General features: G+C 41.3%; 1 protein-coding gene across 1 annotated transcript; it reads left to right on the top strand.

Annotated features, from left to right (window-relative positions):
* Positions 1 to 2404: 2404 nt before the first annotated feature.
* On the top strand, positions 2405 to 17621 carry LOC139202016 (circadian-associated transcriptional repressor-like). Its single transcript, XM_070831480.1, has 5 exons — positions 2405 to 2845; positions 5801 to 5876; positions 8642 to 8720; positions 14889 to 15003; positions 17214 to 17621. The coding sequence occupies exons 1-5, from the start codon at positions 2405 to 2407 to the stop codon at positions 17619 to 17621; spliced, it is 1119 nt and encodes a 372-aa protein (XP_070687581.1).
* The last annotated feature ends 2926 nt before the right edge of the window (positions 17622 to 20547 follow it).

Below are 20547 nucleotides of genomic sequence, written 5' to 3'. Positions count from 1 at the left end.
GGGAGGGAGGCAGGCAGGGAGGGAGGGGGCCGCTGAGGAGCTCCAGACCGCCGGAGAGGAGAGGCCCGACGCCCCGCCCCTCTCAGACACGTTGCCCGGGGAGAGGCTGCACGGGCTGGATGGGACTCCTGCCCGCTCCCCTGCCTTCCTGCGTCTGCTGCTGGTTTCATGCTTTCACTCCATCATCATCATCAGTTGCAGCTCACACACACACACTCTCTCACTCACACACACACTGCTGCATGTCCTCAACTCACCGAGCCGGACGGGAAACACACGGTTCACTTCTGGTAAGTGACGCTCCTGCTTTTATCCGTTAACTCACCTGGATTCATTTTGTTTCATCGCCAGTATTATTGATGAAGGGCTGAGAGTCTGTTGCGCTGCATTTAACGCCGGATTTTGGAGCCGATGTTCTCGGTTTGAAACGCAACTCTGCTCGGCGCTGAGCACACAGGTCAGGTTAATTCACATGGCTGTAAAAAGAACGTTTATTCACTATTATCGCATATTTTTAAACGGAGTCTGGTGCATTTCAGCAGACATTTGTGTGTGTGTGTGTGTGTGTGTGTGTGTGTGTGTGTTCTGGGTGTAATTCTCTCCCATTGTGCAGAACAGACATTGTCACTAGTATCAGCAGTGTGTGTGTGTGTGTGTGTGCATGTGAACTGAAACAGGTCCATGTGTTTGGATGTTTTTTCTTACATAATGTTGGACGAGCTGCCCAGTTGGAAGAGGCCGAGGAGGGTTATTTAATCTACTGGCTTGCATATTGTGCTGTAATGTGTCAGAGTGCAGGATTGAGCCTCATGTACTGGTTTTACTGGGAATTTAAACACATGGAAACTGCAGCTACAGACCAGGACTCCAACTGAACATAGAGTTTTCTGTTAATTGTACCATTTTATCTACATTTATCTGTTCATTTAACTATTTGATTGTCCAATTCTGAGCCTGCAACCATTTTAATAACTGGTTAAACCACTATTTAAGGCAAAAATGTAAAGAGTTTGCTAAGAGGAGCTGGTTTTCTGGTTTTCTTTGTCTTCTGTCATATTGAACTGAATAATGTTGGATTTTGGGCAGTTGGACAACAAAGATGTCAACTTTTGATTTTTGGGGAATTGTGATGGACATTTTTCTCTATTTCTGATAATTTATAAACCATAAACTCATGAAACGAATAAATAGCCAAGTAGATCATCTGCAGATTAATTGGTAATGAAAAGAGTTATTAGTTCTGCTTTTCCCCAAACTGACTGCAGTATAAATCAGCTGGAAAAATCCCCAAACTCTTCATTTTTAATTAATTAATTCACTTTTTTTGCAGGTCTGCAACCTGTTGATTCATTTTTTGATTATTATTAAGTCCAGAAAACGGTGAAAGATGCTTGTCGCAGTCTAAAGATATTTCTTTTACAATTATATATTTTTTTAAAAATAGAAGTTTAAGACACTTTCTGACTGCATCAAATCAGCGATCATGACTTTAATGGTTAATCTAACGGTCAAAATAGATTTGTAGACAAACGTTCTTTTGGTTAATGAACTTTTTTAGTCTAAAAACAGTCACATTTAAGATGTCGGGTCTTAAAAAAAGGTAAAACATCAGCCTAAAGAAGCGTAATTGTCCTCATGTTAGCAGAAATAGTTCAGAGGACGTGACTTTGAAAAAGCCTTAATGTGGCGACAGGAAGAAATGAAGAGTTTAAATGGTTAAATAATTTGTATTTAGCTCCTTAAAATCTTCTTATTTCTATTCTGTGATGTTTGTACGGAGTGAAATATTCAGGCAGGACCTCATCTGTGTTTTTTGAGCTGAGATTCAAATAAAATTTCCATTTTTTTCAGTATTTTCCGTATTTTTTAGCGGCGTGTCTCAAATAAAAAGTCAATCGTTCCATAATCTCCATAAACTCCCTGAATTATTTCGACCCACTCAGGGTTTGTTAGCTTTTTCTTTAACTACCTGCTAATAGTATTTGTGATGAATATCTGTCCTGTTTTTTCTAACTCACCTGGCTCGTTTCCAAAATACACAACAGTGACGCCAAAATTCAAGCTGCAGATATTCAGTTTACTGTCAGAGAGAGAAGTAAACCAGGAAATATTCACATTTAAGAAGCTGGAATCAGAGATTTTTTACTTTTCTTTTCTTAAAAAATGACTCAAAATGAGTAAAAGATTGTTAAAGTGTAAAAAATGGAAAAGTTCCAGATGTCTTGAGCATCATTTTGCTCAAATTCAGCCGGATGTTTTTTGGGATCTGTACTAGAGTTTGAAGCCCCAAGAAGGCCGGTGGGGGTCAAAGGTCGTCGTGTGCGGCGTTCCTGAACGTCTCTTTGGTTTGTCGTTGTGCCGCAGGTCCGTGATGCTCTCTGCTGGCTGGCGGTGTAGCTCCAGCATGTCGACCTCGGACTCGGATTACTCCATCGACTGGCTCGCCAGCGATGAGGACGACGACAACAGCACAAAGAGATTAAGTCCTCCGCATGCAGAGGAGCCGCCGATACTGGTGCCGTCATCATCATCATCATCATCATCAACAGCGGCGGCGTCTTTGCGAGAATCTCCCACAGGTCTCTTCCTGTGTGGAGCCACCCAGAGGAGGAGGAGGAGGAGTGACTGTGATCGAGGTCGCCGTGGGGTCGACGCCGACTCTCCAGCGGCCCCGCAGACCCCGGCGCTCAGTCCGGTTCAGGGATTTACGTCCGTTTATACGCAGCAGACGCTTCCTGTGGAGCCGAAGCATCATTCGAGCAGGAAGAGAGCACACGGCGCTCGCTTGGACGAACTCTGTGAAAAACCTCAAGCAGACACTGAAAACGAACTCTTCTCGCACAAGGTGAGAGGTTTTCTCTTCAACAGATGATGACACAGGGGGGGCGTAAGCTTTGTTATTCCTGTAGGAAACTGGCCAAAATTATTGCGTAAGACTTCCCATATCTGCCATGAAAGTTAAAAGGAATAGTTCTGATGTTTTGAAGTGTGGTTGCATGAGCTCCTTCTCCACAGTCAGTGTGTTTCCTGCAGTAGATGGCGGTCGACACGCCCTCAGTTTGGAGAAACAGGCTGAAAAATGAACTGCTGTGGATGAGGGCAGCGGAAAAACAGACTTTAGCCTCCCTGCAAACCTAAAAAAAAGTCAACATCAGTTAAAGTGTTCGCTATATTTAGAGTATTTTTACTGCTTTGATGGGGAACTGAAGCCGTCATATCACACTCATCAAATTCACCAGACTCCATTGACAAAAACAGTAATTTTACTTCACAGAATAGGGGAGTTGTTGGTCTATCGCTGCCTAGATTGGTTAGTTTATTTGTGTTATTGTGTGACTTTGGTGTTTTTAAAGGATGAGTTCAGATCCACATATATCTTTATCATTTTACCTCACAGAATGTGACTGAGGACGTTATATCGTGCTCTTCAAGGCCACCAGACTTCATTGACAAAAATAGTAATTTTACCTCACAGAACAGGGGAGTTGTTGGTCTAGATGCTCTGACTTTTGTATTTTAACACATTATTTTGTAACTAAAACCAAACCTTTAAAACACCAAGTTCACACAATGACACAAACAAACCCACCAGTTGAGGCAGCGGTGGACCAGCAGCTCCTGTGTTCTGTGAGGTAAAATCCCTGTTTTAGTGAATGTAGTCTGGTGTGTGTGCAGAGAGCGATATAACGGCTGTTTGTGGTTAAACCAAAAGGATCTTCCAGGTCTCTCTCTGTAGGGATCTTTTCCATGATGCTGTCACACACTTAGAAGAGCAATCTGAGCCTCTGAGCTTTTAATGGACCTACTGTGATCAGGTGCAGTTTTGTTTTCTTTTTGTACCTATCAGTCTTTTCCACAACACATCCGGCCCACGTTTAAAAACACCGTTGTTATCCCTTGAGAACAGCACCTGAATTTAATACATTATATGAGTTGCGTCTCTCCAGATGTTGAACCTGCTGCTTGGCTTTACTCCCAGAGGTGTTGGGTCAAGTTCCTCAACACCAAACTGGGAAAACCGTTTCTTTATGGAGTTGCATACTCTAAATACTCTAAATGAAGCATTCGGTTGAACGTAGTGGAAAAGCTTCTCTATAACAGCAAAGTTGGAAGCGCTCTGTTGTTTAAAATGTCACCGTCTGCAGCAGCACACCTTCGCTGAAACCATGAAAAACAGCCCACAAACAACATGTGAGCAGGAGCGTCCACATACTTTTGGCCAGAAAAGCCCAGAATGCAATGCAGCTGCAGCATAGCTCACACTGTAGCTTCTATCAGACCTGGGGGAGCAAACTTATGTTTTTGCAGCTGCACTTTTCGATCAAACAACTTTGCTGTTTTTAGCAAGCTTGGATCAGACTTAGTTCCTTCTGTCCGTGTCTCCCGTCCTCATCGAAGACTTTTTCTCACATAAAGTTTGGATAATTCCCGGAGAATCGGGTCCGAACATTCGAATTCGGCCCTTTTCACGACTGTCTGGCTTTTATTTTACTAGAAATCACAGGAAGTACTGAGGTCCAAACAAAACACCAGAGAACTACGAGAGACACGATAACTGACTGAATATCTGTGTGGTTGGTTTTTAATCATTGAGCATGAAGAAGTTTAACCTTCGGGAAAGTTTAAAGTCTGACTGAAACGTTTCATGAGATCCTGACGGGTCAAAGGCAGAACTTCTACCTGGGAGACTGAGGTGACGTCGATATTTTATTTTTACATACTCGCACTGTGTGTATGAGGGGTTAGGATTTGGCTGGTGGTCTATAGGATTTACATTTTTAGGGTTTAGAGTTACTTTCCAAGTTAATTGTGGATCAGAAACTGGAAAAAAGCTTGTTTTTGAGTCTAAATATGTCCAAATGAGTCAAGAAGCTTCACAGTTTGGCTTTGCAAACTATGAAATATCTGCATTACGTCACTCTGAGACAACATTTAATCCTTCACTCACTGCTGAACACAATGAAAAAGCTCTTTATGGTGCAACATAAACTGAGCTTTATACTGAAAGAGCAGCTTTATTGCTCATGATTGGAGGCTTTATATTGTAGGAAATTACATTTTCAGGTTATAATTAAATGAATCTTGTCCGTCACTAATCACGCACCTACATTTTTAACTATAAAAAGGCGCCCATTCCTTTTAGCTTGTCAAAAATGTGCTCTTGGAGTTCAAAAAGCGAAATGTAAGACGCCTTGTGAAGGTTGAGGGAAAGTGTTTTGTGCCCTGAAGGTAAAACCACAACTCCAGATGACAAAGCAGCTGCAGGGCGGCAGCGAGCGCCGGCCCGGTGATCTCAAACAGTGTAAGTGGATCCGAAGGTGCCGGTTTTCATGGCCGTCTGGAGCTGCCGGGTCTCGTGTATCCGTGCGCTCGGGGACGAAGGCGACAGGGAGCCACGTGTGCGCGAATCTGTCGATCGCTATCAGTTTCTCCATTAGCTCCTGTCAGCTGTGAACAGCGGCCCTCCGCTCTGAAGGGCCCGCGGACGTCCACCCTCTGCGTTAACACGCCGCTAATGGCTTCAAATGGGAGCGTCCGTACATGGACAACCTGCCACTGAGCTGTAGATCAATAAAGTCCCCGAACGAAATGAGAAACTGAAGAAATTCACTGTTGGCTCCACACACACACACACACATTAAATTATCTGAGGTCTGGGTGATGGTGTGACTCATCCGATCCTGTGCTGTGTGTTTTAGTGAAGCTAAAAGTGCTCCGCCGTGGACGGACGCCCTCTAAGTGGCTGTTAGCGAGCAGCAGTGATAGCATGGATGCTAACTCTGTTATCTGTTCCTCACAGTGCTCGGAGCTGCAGTGCTACATCCAGCCTCTGTCGTCCATCCTGCGGGGCCTGAGATCAGGCAGGTACTCCGAACGTAAGTGTCTAATCCCGGCTTTCACAGCCCAACACCCCCCCCCCCACACACACACACACACAAACACACAAACACACACACACACACACACGTTGTTAATGGACGTGCTCTGCTAAAGATAAACACATCATGTCAGGATGTTTGACGCTAAGTGGGATGATTACACTGGATGTTCTCCTGAATCAGACCACAGGATATTTTTACTGCTGCTTGTGTCACTTTGGTCCACAGTGAAATGTCTCATCAGCTACCTGATGGATTAGCGGCTCGTTACTTTACCTGCTAACTAGTAGTGGAACAAGTCACTAGTAGTATTTCAGTATAATATTATAGTTACACCCACACACACAATAAAAAAAAAAAAGTGGTCACGCCCTCATTTCTGTCCCTAATCCGCCCGTAAACCAAGAAGAAGAAGAAATAAAATGATCCAGGACACATTTGTTTACATAACTGTCACATGGGCATGTGAGAGTGTGTGCAGAGAGGGGAGGAGAGGGGGAGAGGAGGTGAGGAAGCGAGGAAAGAAAGGAGGAAGTGAGGAGGCAAAGAGAGAGGGGGTGAGAAAAGAGGTGAGGAGAGAAGGCGAGCAGAGAGGAGATGAAAAGACGAGGATAGAAAGGAGGCTAAAAGATGAGATGAGATAAGATTTTCCTTTTATTGGTGCCATGATGGGGAAAAGTACAGTGTTACAGCAGAAAGGAGGAGAAATAAAAGAATATTTACATCCACAGAAGAAGAAGCATAAAACTATACAGTGAAAAGTGGGAGATGTTAGAAAGTGTTGAATAAAGGAGGAGAGGAGGTGATTAGGGAGGAGATAAAAGCTGCTGATGGATTGGTTAGATTGATTAACCAGTGGTGACAAACTTTATATTTTATCCATCAAACTATTTTATATTCAATTTATTGACACAGTGAAGAGAAAAATAACATAAATAACAAAAAATCTAATTAAATTTTGCTCATATTTTAATCAACTTTTTTACTTATTATAACTTTATTTAACTTCTTTACTTAAACTTCATCAACACGTCGAAACTTCCTTAAACATAGTCGACCACAAGTTCAAAGTAACTGATGAAAGTGTCGTAACTTAAACACAGCTCATTATAAAACCATTCAAAGGGACATTTGTGTGTCCTTTGATTCACTAAGTGATTTTCTAGTAATTATACATGTTCATTTAGAGATAATTAAAAACAATAAAAGACTGAGGGAGGCTGAACATTACAGCTGTGGAGCAAACAAAAGGATCAAAGGCCTCACGAGTCATTTAACATGCTTTTAAACCGAGGCCACTTCAGAGATGAAAGACGGCGCAGATATGAGCGGACGCCGCCGCCGCCACCGGGCCGAACACGAGAGCGGTGGCGTCATAAATGGAGCACGACAGAACAACACGAATCCTCTGAGGATCACGATGTTTCCTCTCTAGAAATTTACCGAACCTCAGATCGAGGAGCCGAACATCAAACCAAACCTGGAGTCAAAAGTTAGAACGAGAGTCTGCAGCTCTTTTTAAAGAAAACCAAATAAAGAGAATGAACAATAAAACAGAATATAAATGAAACTTCACATCAGCTGATCATTCGTTAAGTCCCGCCCCCCTTAGTTACTGTTGCTATGCCAATCAAGCTTTCCCCCATAATAATAATAATAATGTGTTTAATGTACCTGTAATCACGATCATTTCCTAAACCTAACCAAACTGCCACTGATAATAATAAAATATGTAACTAAGTGAAATAAACAAAGGTCTCAAAGGGGATTTGAACCCTCAGAAAAGTCCTGTAATTAAACCATTCAGCCACCAAACCGTCAGGTGAATTTATTGATCTTCATACTGTGTGTGACCAGACCAAGTGCAAATAGACGCTCCATAATAAAATGATAATAGTTTGTTTGTTTAGCACCTTTCAAAGCACAGTTATAAAGTCCTTTATAGTATAAAACAAAACAAAAAAATAAATAAAACCAGACATACACACACTGTAAAACACAAAGAGAGTAAGACGTAAAATCTGTGAGAGATAATCTAAAGGGAAGAAGAGCAAATTTCTTAAATAACCGCTCTGAAATATCACACAACTACTTCACTCAAAGTTAAAACATAGCAACAGAGACGAGCCACACACCAGACTCCATTGACAAAAACAGTAATTCTACCTTGCAGAACACAGGAGCCTCTGTTCTACTTGCTGTGACTTTAGTGTTTTAATACCTTAGTTTGTATCCAAAACTAAACCTTTAAAACACCAAAATCACACAATAGTACAAACAAACTGAACCAGTCAGAGCAGCAGTTCACCAGCAACTCCTGTGTTCTGCAAGCTAAAATTACCGTTTTTGCCAATGTAGTCTGGTGTGTGTGCAGAGAGCGATTTAACAGCTCCTCCAGGTCTCTCTCTGTAGGGATCTTTTCCATAATCCCTCACTTACCAAAACAGGTACAAATGGGGCCCAGGTTTTAAAATGCCAGAGTTTTCACTTGCAGCCAGCGGTCCAGCTTGTCTCATACCTGGTTTGTGTGCACAGTTGTGGTAAAGCTGCTGATTACATGCAGCAGGCTTTACAGAACAATTAGAAGGCAGAGGGAAGAGGGAGTAAATCCTGCCCTCTGCTTTTTTTTAAGCAAGCTGACCGACGCAGCACAGGTCGCACTTGGTTGGATTCAGAGCGGTCAGGGCCACGTGCCTCCTCTCCTCATGCTCACCGCAGATTTCTCTCTCTCTCTCTCTTTTTTTTTTTTTGTTCTCCTGCAGGTCTCAGCAGCTTCCAGGAGAGCGTCGCAATGGACCGAATCCAGAGAATAATGGGGGTCCTTCAGAATCCAAATATGGGGTAAATACCTTTTTAAGGGCTTCAACACGTGCTCGTCGATACACAGCAGTAGAGACAACAACCTGCTGGAAAATGTTCTTTTTTTCTGTCTGTGTGTGTGTGTTGGACTCTTTTCCGTCCTGATTTAAGTGGGAAATAATGACCACATGGCTGATAAACAGCAGTTAGAACCATTAGAGGGCCGATTTGAAAGCAGCCAGGATCGTTTCTAAGATAAAATTGTTTTGGTGAGATGGATGAGAGATAGCCGGTGTTCCGTTACCGAGGATTACGTGCCAGCAGGACTCGTTTAAAGAAGCATGTCTAGATTTATTGAACAGAAACTACTGATATAATCAAAGTTTGACAAAAGAAAGAAGGAAGTTGGAGGACAAAGGAAACGCAAATGGTCCACAAATCTTTACTGTCGTCTACTTTCTAGCGTCTTTCCATTGAGTTTGTATTTAATAAGAAGTAATAATTTAGTTATTTCTATTTGTCTTGATGCAACTGTCGTAAAAAAACCAAGGAGTGAATAAACAAACGAATATTATTTCAAACAGCATTTCTTGAAACGCATCAGGACATTTGTTTTATTAGCATTAGCCTCAGTTAGCACAAGCACTAGCCCCAGTTATCACAAGCATTAGCCTCAGTTAGCGTAAGCACTAGCCCCAGTTAGCACAAGCATTAGCCCCAGTTAGCATAAGCATTAGCCCTGGTTAGCGGAAGTATGAGCCTCAGTTAGCACAAGCATTAGCCTCAGTTAGCGCAAGCACTTTTCATGCGTATTTTTCCCAGTTAGGAACACATTTTTCCATTTTTTTTGACATCACATGAATGCACCATTCATGATTAAGTTGCTGACAAAATAAAATACAGTATAAAATGTAAAACCAAAGAATTATTATCGTATTCATGTTAATCCAGTCTTTTTTATCCAGTGTTTTAATGAGCTGCGGTGGAACTAAGAGGAGTTTTTGTTGTTATCCTCACATAAATAACTGTTAAACTTTAATCTAAATCTGGTGCCGTTTGAAAAGACAAATTTCACACAAACGTCCTCCTGTACTCTGCACGACCTGCAGTAACGTCACGGACGTGAAGAACGACCACGGCCTCTTCAAACAGGCTGAACACACAGGCGTGACGCGTCCGCTCGCCGTCCGTCATGTTGTTGACGCTCGTTTGGGTCTTTGATTCCAGATTGGTGGAGTTTGTCTGGTACGAAAAGCACAAAGAGCTCCGTGACGTTTGTTTGACAATCACAGGAAAACATCTGAAGGTCATTTAAGCCATTTTCTGTGATTTATAGCGTCGTTGACTCTATCAGGGCTCCACAGACGCAGCTCCGTGCGGCCACGCTGTTCTCTGTGTGGATTAAAACAAACGGCAGAGAGAAATTATTTGGAAGCTGAAGTTCCTGCGAAGGTCGAAGAGACTCTTTTATGTGCAGTTTTAATCTTAGAGGAATCTAGCAGTTAATCTCTCTCATTCAGAGAGTATTTTCATCAAGAGTAGTTCAAGTATTAGCATTTACAGGAGCAGAACAGTAAATGTTAAATAGAATAAAGTAACATACAATACAAAAATAAAATAATGTTAGCTTTATCCTTTTACCCCTTTTGTATAATAATAATAATGTTCTCAGACATTTAAAATGTGGCACACACATACAAATGTTTATGAAAACAATATAAAAAGAAGTCACTGCAGAATCACTATGTGTGACTTATTTGGTTTTAACCCCTTTTAAAGAACTGAAGCTGCTAAATTGCTCTCTCCAAAGCAACCAGACTCCATTGATAAAAACAGTAATTTTACCTCACAGAACAGGGGAGTTACTGGTCTAGTTGCTGTGACTTCGGTGTTTTAAAGGGTTAGTTTTGGATCTGAACTAATGTGTTAAAAACCCAAAGTCACACAGTAATACCAACAAACTAACCAATCAATAAAGCAGTGGACCAACAACTCCTGTGTGTTCTGAGAGGTAAAATTACCGTTTTTGTCAATGGAGTCTGGTGTGTGTGCAGAGAGCGCTATAACAGCTGTTTGTGGTTAAACCAAAAGGATCTTCCAGGTCTCTCTCTGTAGGGATCCTTTCCATAATGCTGTCACACACTTAGTGGACCCACTTTGATCAGGTGCAGGATTGTGTGGCAGCCATTGCAGCATTTTCACAGTTTCTTCATGTTTGACACGTACAGTGAAGGTGACATGTGGGCTGTGGAGTGAACATCTATGTTTAAACGTGGTGCGTCTGAGCGGGACCACACGTGGAGCGCTGCAGCGTCGGTGGCTCCAAACCTGTCCCAGTAATGTCAGATTTAAAACACACACACGGGTGGTGGTGGTGGCGAGGGGAAAATATTCCACTCCTCCACCACCAGAACAAATTGGATGTTTTTTTAGGCTCCAGCGTTTCCCTCTTGGCAGAATAAATCTCAGGCGGCAGAACGCAGCGGTGTCGGCAGTCGGAGGCCATAAAAATCAAAGTTAGTGGAGATTATTTACAGCAATAAAGTCAAGACTGCTTGTGGAAAGTAAAAAGGATGACTTTCTAGTTCACTAATAAAAATGACTGCCAGTTTGTTTATATATGCAAGAAACTTTTTTTTAAATTAAGGGGAGTTAGTGAGATTTACAGCAACACCAATATGATGTGATGAAATCTTTCCGAGAGAGAAAAAAATGTAAACACACAAAAAAGACAGAAATCAGAGCTGGTGTAGAGACGTGTAACCTAAAATAACACAACTTAATATATTAATATATATATCAATAAGTAGAATTCCTCATATTAGTTCCCAGTTTGTCTTATCAATTATTTAAAATTTTAGAAAAGCTTCAAATCTGAAATAACGATATATTTTTAGAGCCACTGTAGGTAAAAATAGATAAATAAACAAACTAAGAATGATGGTGCCACAGATTGAGCGATGAATCGATCAGCTGCAGCACCGATTCTGTTAAAGATCAATCATTTCTGCTTTTTTAACGTGAGTATTTTCCTGTTTTCTTATTCTTCTGGGACAGCATAATGAAGCGAGCATAACGAAACCCTTTTAAGATTCTCTTATTTTAACCACAAACAGCCGTTTTATCGCAGTCTTCAAAGCCACCAGACTCCATTGAGAAAAACGTTAATTTTACCTGACAGGACACAGGAGCTGCTGAGCTGCTGCTGCCTCCATCAGTTAGCTTTTTTTGTGTTATCATGTGTTATACAGATATTATGTTGGATCTGAATTAACCCTTAAAAACACCAAAGTCACACAATAACACAAACTGCCAGACCAGCGGCTTCCTCAGTGTGTGTGAGATTAAAATGTCTGTTTTTGTAATTTTCTGACTGCAAATTGGCGTGGAGATGTCGTCATTGGTTAAACATGTAAATTTGACACCCGAGTTCTGTGATAACCTGAAAATGTTGTTTAAAATACAAGGAAGTCAAAATGATTTAGGGGGAATTTGCACGTCTTAAAACAACTGCTGTATTTCAGTTGGAGCTCCTCTTCACGAGGAGATAAAAACATGTTTGTACGTTTAAACATAATTTTATTAAGTAACTAAAACCGTCAAACAAATGCAGTCGAGTAAAAAGCTGAAACTCTCGCAGAAAGTGGACGCAGACAGAGAGGAATGTAGACACACTCCCTCTTATTCCCCTCACCGTCTTTATTTAATTACTCTCCTCATTATATTCATGCATTTTTCCTGAAGTAAAGGATTTGAATACTTCCTCCTGCTTGAAGGGAATAGATTCACTCAGTATACTACAGTGTTAACATCAGCTTTATCCTTTAAAACCAAAAATATAAATCTAAAAAACACTTAAATTTACTTTTGGTCCCTGTAGGATGTTCTCAGACTAATGTGGAGTTACCACAAATAGCCGTTATGCCTCCCTCTTCAAACCCACCAGACTCCATTTACAAAAACACTCATTTTACCTTGAGGGCCACAGGAGCTGCTGGTCTACCGCTGCCTCAGTCAGTTAGTTTGTTTGTGCTAATTGTGCGTTACTCAAACTTGTGTTGGATCTGAATATACCCTTTAAAACACAATAACACAAACAAACAAACCTATCGAGGCAGCAGCAGACCAGCAGCTCCTGTTTGTCTGCCAGGTAAAATTGCTGTTTTTGCCAATGGGGTCTGGTGGCTTTGAAGAGGGCGATATAACAGCTGTTTGTGGCTAAAAACAGTTCAGAATGAGCTCCACATCAACCATCTGCAACAGTAAACTCCTGCTTCTCCATCAATAATGAGTAATAATAATAATCTAAAGATAGAATATATAGTACAACAGTCACAGGGGACACTTTACTGCTTAAAGAGTACTTTTACTTTACTACTATTAGTACTTTTACTACTAGTTAAACTACATTTCCTTCATTATACTTCTGTTCTTTGATTGAACTTTTATTTTTTTCTACTTTATCGTGCACTTTGGATTTGTAAGTAAATGTACTTCGACCTCTGCTAAATGATTAATAGATGCACAGATAAAGAAAACAAGAGTAGAAATGTTATAAATATGGGATTTATTGGAGCGTGTGTGTGTGTGTGTGTGTGTGTGTGTGTGTGTGTCTGAAGTCGTTCATTTTTTACCTCCAGCTCGTGGCTGTGAGCGGTGGGCGGGGCCTCGGCAGGCCGCTGCAGGGCTTACAGCTCTATTTATAGCCTGTGAATGGAGCGAGGGCCTTCCCCCGCCGCTGCCACGTGTGGGCTGCAGCCTCAGAGAGTGTGTGTGTGTGTGAGAGTGTGTGTGTGTGTGAGAGTGTGTGTGTGTGAGAGTGTGTGTGTGAGGCAGCTCGCCACGGTCACATTTCTCATGTGGACCTCAACATGCTCCACTTGTCTCTTCCCCCGTACGAATCATCATGTGACGCTCAGATAGCATCACACAGACGCAGAGGAATGCAGATCCTCCTCCTCCTCCTCCTCCTCCTCCTCGCCCCCCCCACCCTCCTCCTCTCAGGCCTTTTTATTTATTCAGTCTTTGTGCTATTTCACGTCGTCCACCAATCAGATAAAGCCGGAGCGCCGAGCGTGCTGGCAGGGGCTTTGTGAGGGTTATGTAATGGCCACTGGCGAGACGTCCGTAAGCCATCTGAGCTGCAGGGCGACTCTGACTCTGTAATCTGCTGCTCAGATGTCACATTCGGTCTGAAGAAACAAATGACTTCACCTCGTCCAGTCAGCAGCCTCCACAGTACATTTACTACACTGTCATTTCAACTCTAATCACCGAAGTTGCATTTACTCCTGTTAGTTCCCAGCTTGTCTGATCAATAATTAGAATATCAGAAAAGCTTGAAGTCTGAGTTTTTAGGGCTTCTGCTTCTTAAATGTGAATATTTTCCTTTATTCTTATTCTTCTATGACAGTGTAATGAAACCAGCATGATGTAAGATCCAGTGTACTATCGCTGTCTTCACAGCCACCAGACTCCATTGAAGGAAACGGTCATTTTAAATTGCAGCGCTCAGGAGCCTGCCGGTCTACTGCTGCCTCGCTTGGTTAGTTTGTTGGCGTTATTGTGTGATACACAAAGACTGTCGGATCTGAACTAAGCCTTTAATACACTAAAGACATACGATAACACAAACACACTAACCGATCCAGCCAACAGTAGGCCCATAGTCTGCGAGGTAAAATTAGTGCTTTTGTCAATGGAGTCTGGTGATTTGCGTTTCTACAAAACTTTTTCAACCAACCAAAAATTCCGAACCCAAAATATTTAAAAATATGGTCCATATTTTTACTGTTATTATTTTTTTATGGACCATTTTCAGCTATTTTATTAATGATTAATTTGAGAAAAGAGTAAAAACAGTCAGTAGTTGCAGCCCTAGAAAATAAATATCAATAATTAAAACATCAGAAAAGCTTTTAAATCTGATTTTTAGAATTATTATAATAAAAAAATAAATGTATGGCAAACTTGACTCAACTAAAATTTGGGCGTTCTGTGAGATTCAAGTCACAAATTTATGAGAAAATAAATAACCAAATTTATGAGAAGACATTAAAAAGTGCATTTTGCATCACCAGCTCACCTGGTGGAGTTCTTACCTTTGCTCTCCTTCATCACTCTCTGCTCTAATTAAGCTCCATCAGAGAGAAGAACAGAGATGTAATGATGATGATAATAATAATAATGTTCTGTTTCTCTCTCTTCTAGTGGACGCTTCCTCGGCATCATACTGAAAATAGAAGAAATGCTTCAAAGTTGGTTCCCTCATATCAAACCAAACCTGAACCACGAAGACCAGAGCGCTCCGGCCAAGAAGCAGAAGGTAAATATGGAAGTGATGACGGACAGTGAATCGTCCCGCTAAAGCTTCGGACTAAAGAAATCAACAATCTGACATAAAAACAGAATTTTATTGATACCAACCAGTAAACCAATCAGAATCGACTTATCAGAGCCGTTCAATAAGTTATAAATAATATAAACACGCCGACTGATCAATGAGCTGCAGCAACAACAATTCTGATAAACAACAAATCATCTCGGCTTCTTAAATGTGAATATTTTCCTGTTTTCTTCTGTGACAGTGAAATTAAACTAATATCGACACCAGACTCCATTGACAAAAACAGCATTTTTAACTTGGAGAACACAGCAGTCACTGGTTAGCTAGTTAGTTAGACCAAAGTAGTGCATACTAATACTAGAAACTAAAGTATATACTAAATACTGTAATATAGACTATATATATTACTAAAGTACACAGTACATACTACACAGCATACTATGTACTACACTACATACTGTATACTACAGTAAATACTACAGTATATACTATACACTACGCTCCATACTAAATACTGCAGTATCCAGACTCCATTGACAAAAACAGTATTTTTAATTAGCAGAACACAGCAGTCGCTGGTCTGTTGCTGCCTCAGTTAGTTAGTAAGTTAGTTAGTTAGTTAGTGTTACTGAGTGACTTTGGTGTTAGTTAAGAGTTAGTTCAGGTCCAAACTGGCATTTTAAAACACCAAAGTCACATCAACTGGAATATCAACTACTTGGCTCTGCGAGGTAAAATCAGTGTTTTAGTGAATGTAGTCTGGTGTGTGTGCAGAGAGCGATATAACGGCAGTTTGTGGTTAAACCAAAAGGATCTTCCAGGTCTCTCTCTGTAGGGATCCTTTCCATGATGCTGTCACACACTTAGAATAACACTCTGAGCCTGTCAGTGGATCAAACAAGCTCTCTTAGTGGACCTACTGTGATTATTTGAGTTGACTCAAAGGATTGACATTACAGTCCATTTCACAGCTGCAGCCTGAGGTGATCAATTGGACCGATAACGACACTAATTCTACCAACCAATCATCCAAAACATGTAAAGATATGAATCAGGTTTAAGAAAAACCTAAATTGTCCTATAAGTCATCAGTATGGGCTCTGGGAAGTCGTCGAGGGCATTTTTCAGCCGTTCTATAAATTATTAACTGATAAAATATTAGGAACATCAATCAATAATGGAAACAGTCATTAGTTTCAGCCGTGGAACTTAAATAAAAGATAAAATAAGAGACAGAAATCCTTCAGACGTGAGCTAATCTGCTGTTTATGGCTCCTCTCGGCTCTGAGTAATGCAGAGGTTATGTAACGGCGGCCTGGACGGCGAAGGTACGAGCGTGTTTTCACCGATTCTCTCGGCGCGACGACCAGAATCCACCAGAACAAGTGGAACCGCAGCCGAAGACCCTCGAAGCACAAATCAGACTGATCGTTCACACTGAGGGGGATTTAATACATCAGGTCTTTGTTTGGAACAAATCCTGAATCTTTAGTTCTTTTAGACGTCTGCAAAGACGCTCACGTACCAGTACTACAGTATATACTACTAGTACTACAGTATATACTACTAGTACTGTAGTATCTACTACTAGTACTACTACTACTACTAGTAGCAGTATATACTAGTACTACAACTACTACTAGTACTGCAGTATTTACTACTAGTACTACAATATATACTACTACTATAGTATATACTACAGAATCATGGTGCATACTACAATACTATAGTCTATACTAGAGTACTATAATATATATTAAAGTACTAGTTTATACTACAGTATATACTATATACTATAATATACTAGTAAATGCCACAATACTATAGTCCGTACTACAGTACTATAGTACTATAATATATACTGTAGTCTATAGTACTTAATGACTGTATATTTTTTTGTTCCTATTAGTAAAAAGATTTAAAAGGTTTAAAATGACTAAAGTTGTCCTTTAACAGGAAGTGTCAGTAAATACTAATATTATTACTACTAATAGTAATATTACAATTAATACTAATATTACTATTAATACTAATATTAGTATTAATAGTACTAGTAAATAGTAATATTACATAACTAACACTTTCTCTGTCCCTCTAGTTTTCTTGCCAGTGTTTTCTTTGATTATTGGTAAATATCAATATATAATTGAACCTGTTAACCGTTGATCCTCTTGTTTCCTCTGCTGCAGCGTCATGGCAACGCCTCCCCTCCTCCACCCTGTCCGGCGTCGCTGTGGTCCTCAGACGTGGAGCCGCCTCTCGCAGCTTCTCGCTCCTCCACCCGCCTCAAGTGGCTCCACACGTCGCCCATCTGCTCCGCGAAGACGCCCGAATCGACGCTCGCCCCCTCGGCCGCCGCCGCCGCCGCCGCCTCCCCTCTGCCTGCACGCTGCAGTCAGGAAGTGACCCAGGACAACGCCGTCTCCTCCAGCACCGACCTGCACACGGGGTCCCCGCGCCGCCTCGACGTTAACCCTCGCCTCAGCCGGGGGCCGCCGCCCTTTAAGATCCGCTCGCCGTGTCTGGAAAGACTCCTGCAGGCGAAGGAGAGCATCATCGCTCCCCGGGCGGTGGGAGACGGAGGCTGGCCGTCCTAGCTGCTGCCGGCGGGGAGGACGCTCGGCACGGGACGGGATCTCATCAAATCAGGCGCCACGGGAGACGGACGAGTGCGAGAGCCGAGAGTGAGGGGAGATAAGACGAGAGGAGGAAGAGTTTTTCTTTCATTTTGCTTTTTGAGAATTTTATTCAAACATTTCAAGATTAGAATCAAACTACTTGAGTCGACGCACAAAAGTTTGACTTAAATCTTAAAATTTTGACTTAATTCTCATAAAAGAACTGATCTTATTTCCCCTTATTCTCTACGTAGCTCTCACTCGTAGCCTGAAGATTCTAAAAGGCCTTAAAAAAAGCATGTTTCAAAGTCTGCATCTTTTTAAATCTACAGCTAAGGACGACACTGACTCTGAGCGAGGACACGCTGGAGCTCTGGGACGAGTTTTTCGCTTTAGCTTGAGTTGAACTTCCTCGTCTGAGTTCAAAAGGTTCAAACAATGTTGGCAGATCGATGCGGAGATCGAACCACAAGTTCTCCTGGAAACGTGGAACTCTAAATACGACTGGACGCACACGACGACGCTTGATGTGGAGGCTCCAACACTTTGACTGTTACTCTCATTTCATTGGCTTCTCTTTGGGTTTTTTTTTTGTTTTTTTTTTAATGATTCCTCTACCTCATGCTGATAAAACCACGACGCAGTCAGACTGCATCTCCCAAAATCTCCAAAACTTTTAGAGGAGCTTGGAGAAAAGCAGCTTCAGGCCTGACAAAAGTATAAATATCACAAAATTATCAAGAATATTTTTGACAGTATTGAAAAATAAAGTTTAATAATACTTCAGCACACGACATGAAGCCTTCTGAATGTCGATACCGAACCGATATTTAAATTCAGAGCTCTTGTTTTTCACTCATCGATCCGTTTCCGGCTCTCACGCCTCACATGTGACGTCTCCTCCCACGGTTTAAAAAGTCAGTTTGGATTTTCTCACGTTACTTTTGGTACGATACTCGTTAATGTCTCATCCTTCGTTTCCCTCCATACGAGCCGCGAAGAGACAAAACCGTGCTGGTGTTTCGTCTGTCAGAGGAAAATAAATGTCTGACTCAGACCGCTGAAGCTTCTTTAAACTTCATTTAACACCAATTCAGCCGTGTTTTAAGCCACTTAAACTGGTTTAACTAAACTAAACCTTATTCTCGGTATGTAAACCTTAAATAACTGATGTATGTTTTCTGTGTTGGTGACAACAAACTTAATTGTCACCACATTTAATGTCTAAATGTTTCGTTTTTTTTTAACCAAAGTGAGACGTTTCAGGATCGAATCCAACAAATCTGTCATGAATTAAGTTAGGAACAAAAAAAACCCCAAGAAAAAATAAGAACTTTCACAATCACATTAGTTTTAGCTGAAGTTAGATAGAGTCACTGTGAGGAGGATCTCGATTACAGCGACGAGAGATTTGACTTTTTAGATCGTTAAATCTGTTTAAAATCCAGATTCAACGTGCAGCGAAGGTGTCTGACTCACAGTAAACCAAAACTACAGTTTTCACTTTTCACCAACACCAAACGAAGACCGACGCTCACGGTAGATAAACACCTACGAAGTCACTAAAGTCCTCGGATTAAAAGGAGCCACGTGGAAGCTTGAAAGGTGTTTAACTGGAAAGATTCACACGTTAAATCCACAAAGTCGATGTTTCATCTGCGTTTTTCAGCCTCACAAACTTCTTAAAAAGTCCCATGTCATGAAAAATGCACTTTTTAAAGTCTTTCCAACATAAGTGTGTCCCTGCTAAACTTTGTTTGTCCTGCTCCACCTGTGAAAACGCTCCGTTTAGATTTCTCTCCCTTTATGATGTCATAAGAGGATCTGTAGATCATGTGACCTCATCCAGCTCGTCAGACGGACATCGAAGGCGAGAGCAAAACACGCAGATCATTTCTGTTCTTCTAAAACGAAGCGTCTGTAGGAGCGTTAAACCATTTGGACATGAAAACTAGAATAATACGGGACCTTTAAATAAACCCATCTGTCCACACAGGCTGCGAGACGCCTTTAGCTTTCACGCTTCTCATTTTCTTCGCTGCGAATGTGTCGCCAGAACGCTGGTGACCCACACTGGGCGCTGAACCTGAACGCCTCCTGTGTGGACAGACTCGGGACTGAAGCTGCTTTCTGAAAAAAAACAAAAAACACAAACAGCGCCTCAGCGGCCAACAGCTCTTCCAGTGTGCACATAAGACGTGTGAGTATTGAAACAAAATCCAGTTTCTCCTTTAACCAACAGCTTTTTGCCAACATGTGACCAGATAGTTTGAACGCACTGATTAGAAACGTAGAGGTTTTTCCTTCGTGTACATAGTTTTTCACTTTTATTTACTCCCCCTAAAAGGATGGCCTTTGTGATATTTTGTACTTCTGAAATAAATGTGATGTCTGCTTTCTGAATGGAGACGCTTCTTTTGTTTTTACAAACAGCAGGCGAACAAATCAATTATGCAGCATTTATTGTTGTTTTTCTTTCTTTCTTTTTTTTTTTGAATGCTTTGGGAAACTCGGCATAGGCAATGAAAACAATAAATATGGATATTATGCAAAACATTTTCCTAATGAAGCATTTTACACAATGTACAATATTCTCCCCCCCCCGCCGCCGCCTGCTCGAATATTCTATACACATTTCCAAACAAATAAACATAACCTCCATGCAGAAACCCTAAAAATGGGATGTGGAGTAATGGGAAAAGAATTGAACACTAAATGCACTTCTCGTGTGGATTTGTGTGTCATTTAAAAACTGCTAATAAACCACAAGGAGAAATAAAATCTGTGCTGTTTGAAGAAACATAAAATGGATGTAAAAAGTGGCCCGTCTGCTCGGGAGTTTCCTACAACTGGTGCGGCGATGACGAAGCATCTGAGTGTGTGTGTGTGTGTGTATGTGGTGTTA

Source organism: Pempheris klunzingeri, chromosome 1 (genome assembly GCF_042242105.1).
Source record: "Pempheris klunzingeri isolate RE-2024b chromosome 1, fPemKlu1.hap1, whole genome shotgun sequence".
In the NCBI taxonomy this organism is placed as follows: Eukaryota; Metazoa; Chordata; class Actinopteri; order Acropomatiformes; family Pempheridae; genus Pempheris; species Pempheris klunzingeri.
The sequence above is the reverse complement of the archived record's forward strand: the minus strand, read 5'-3'. Positions and strand labels throughout refer to the sequence as shown.

Coding starts and splice junctions, on each gene's coding strand:
- LOC139202016 (XM_070831480.1), top strand. CDS start 2,405: ATGTCGACCTCGGACTCGGATTACTCCATCGACTGGCTCGCCAGCGAT. Junction 2,846..5,800: donor ACGAACTCTTCTCGCACAAG/GTGAGAGGTTTT, acceptor TGTTCCTCACAG/TGCTCGGAGCTGCAGTGCTA. Junction 8,721..14,888: donor CTTCAGAATCCAAATATGGG/GTAAATACCTTT, acceptor TCTCTCTTCTAG/TGGACGCTTCCTCGGCATCA.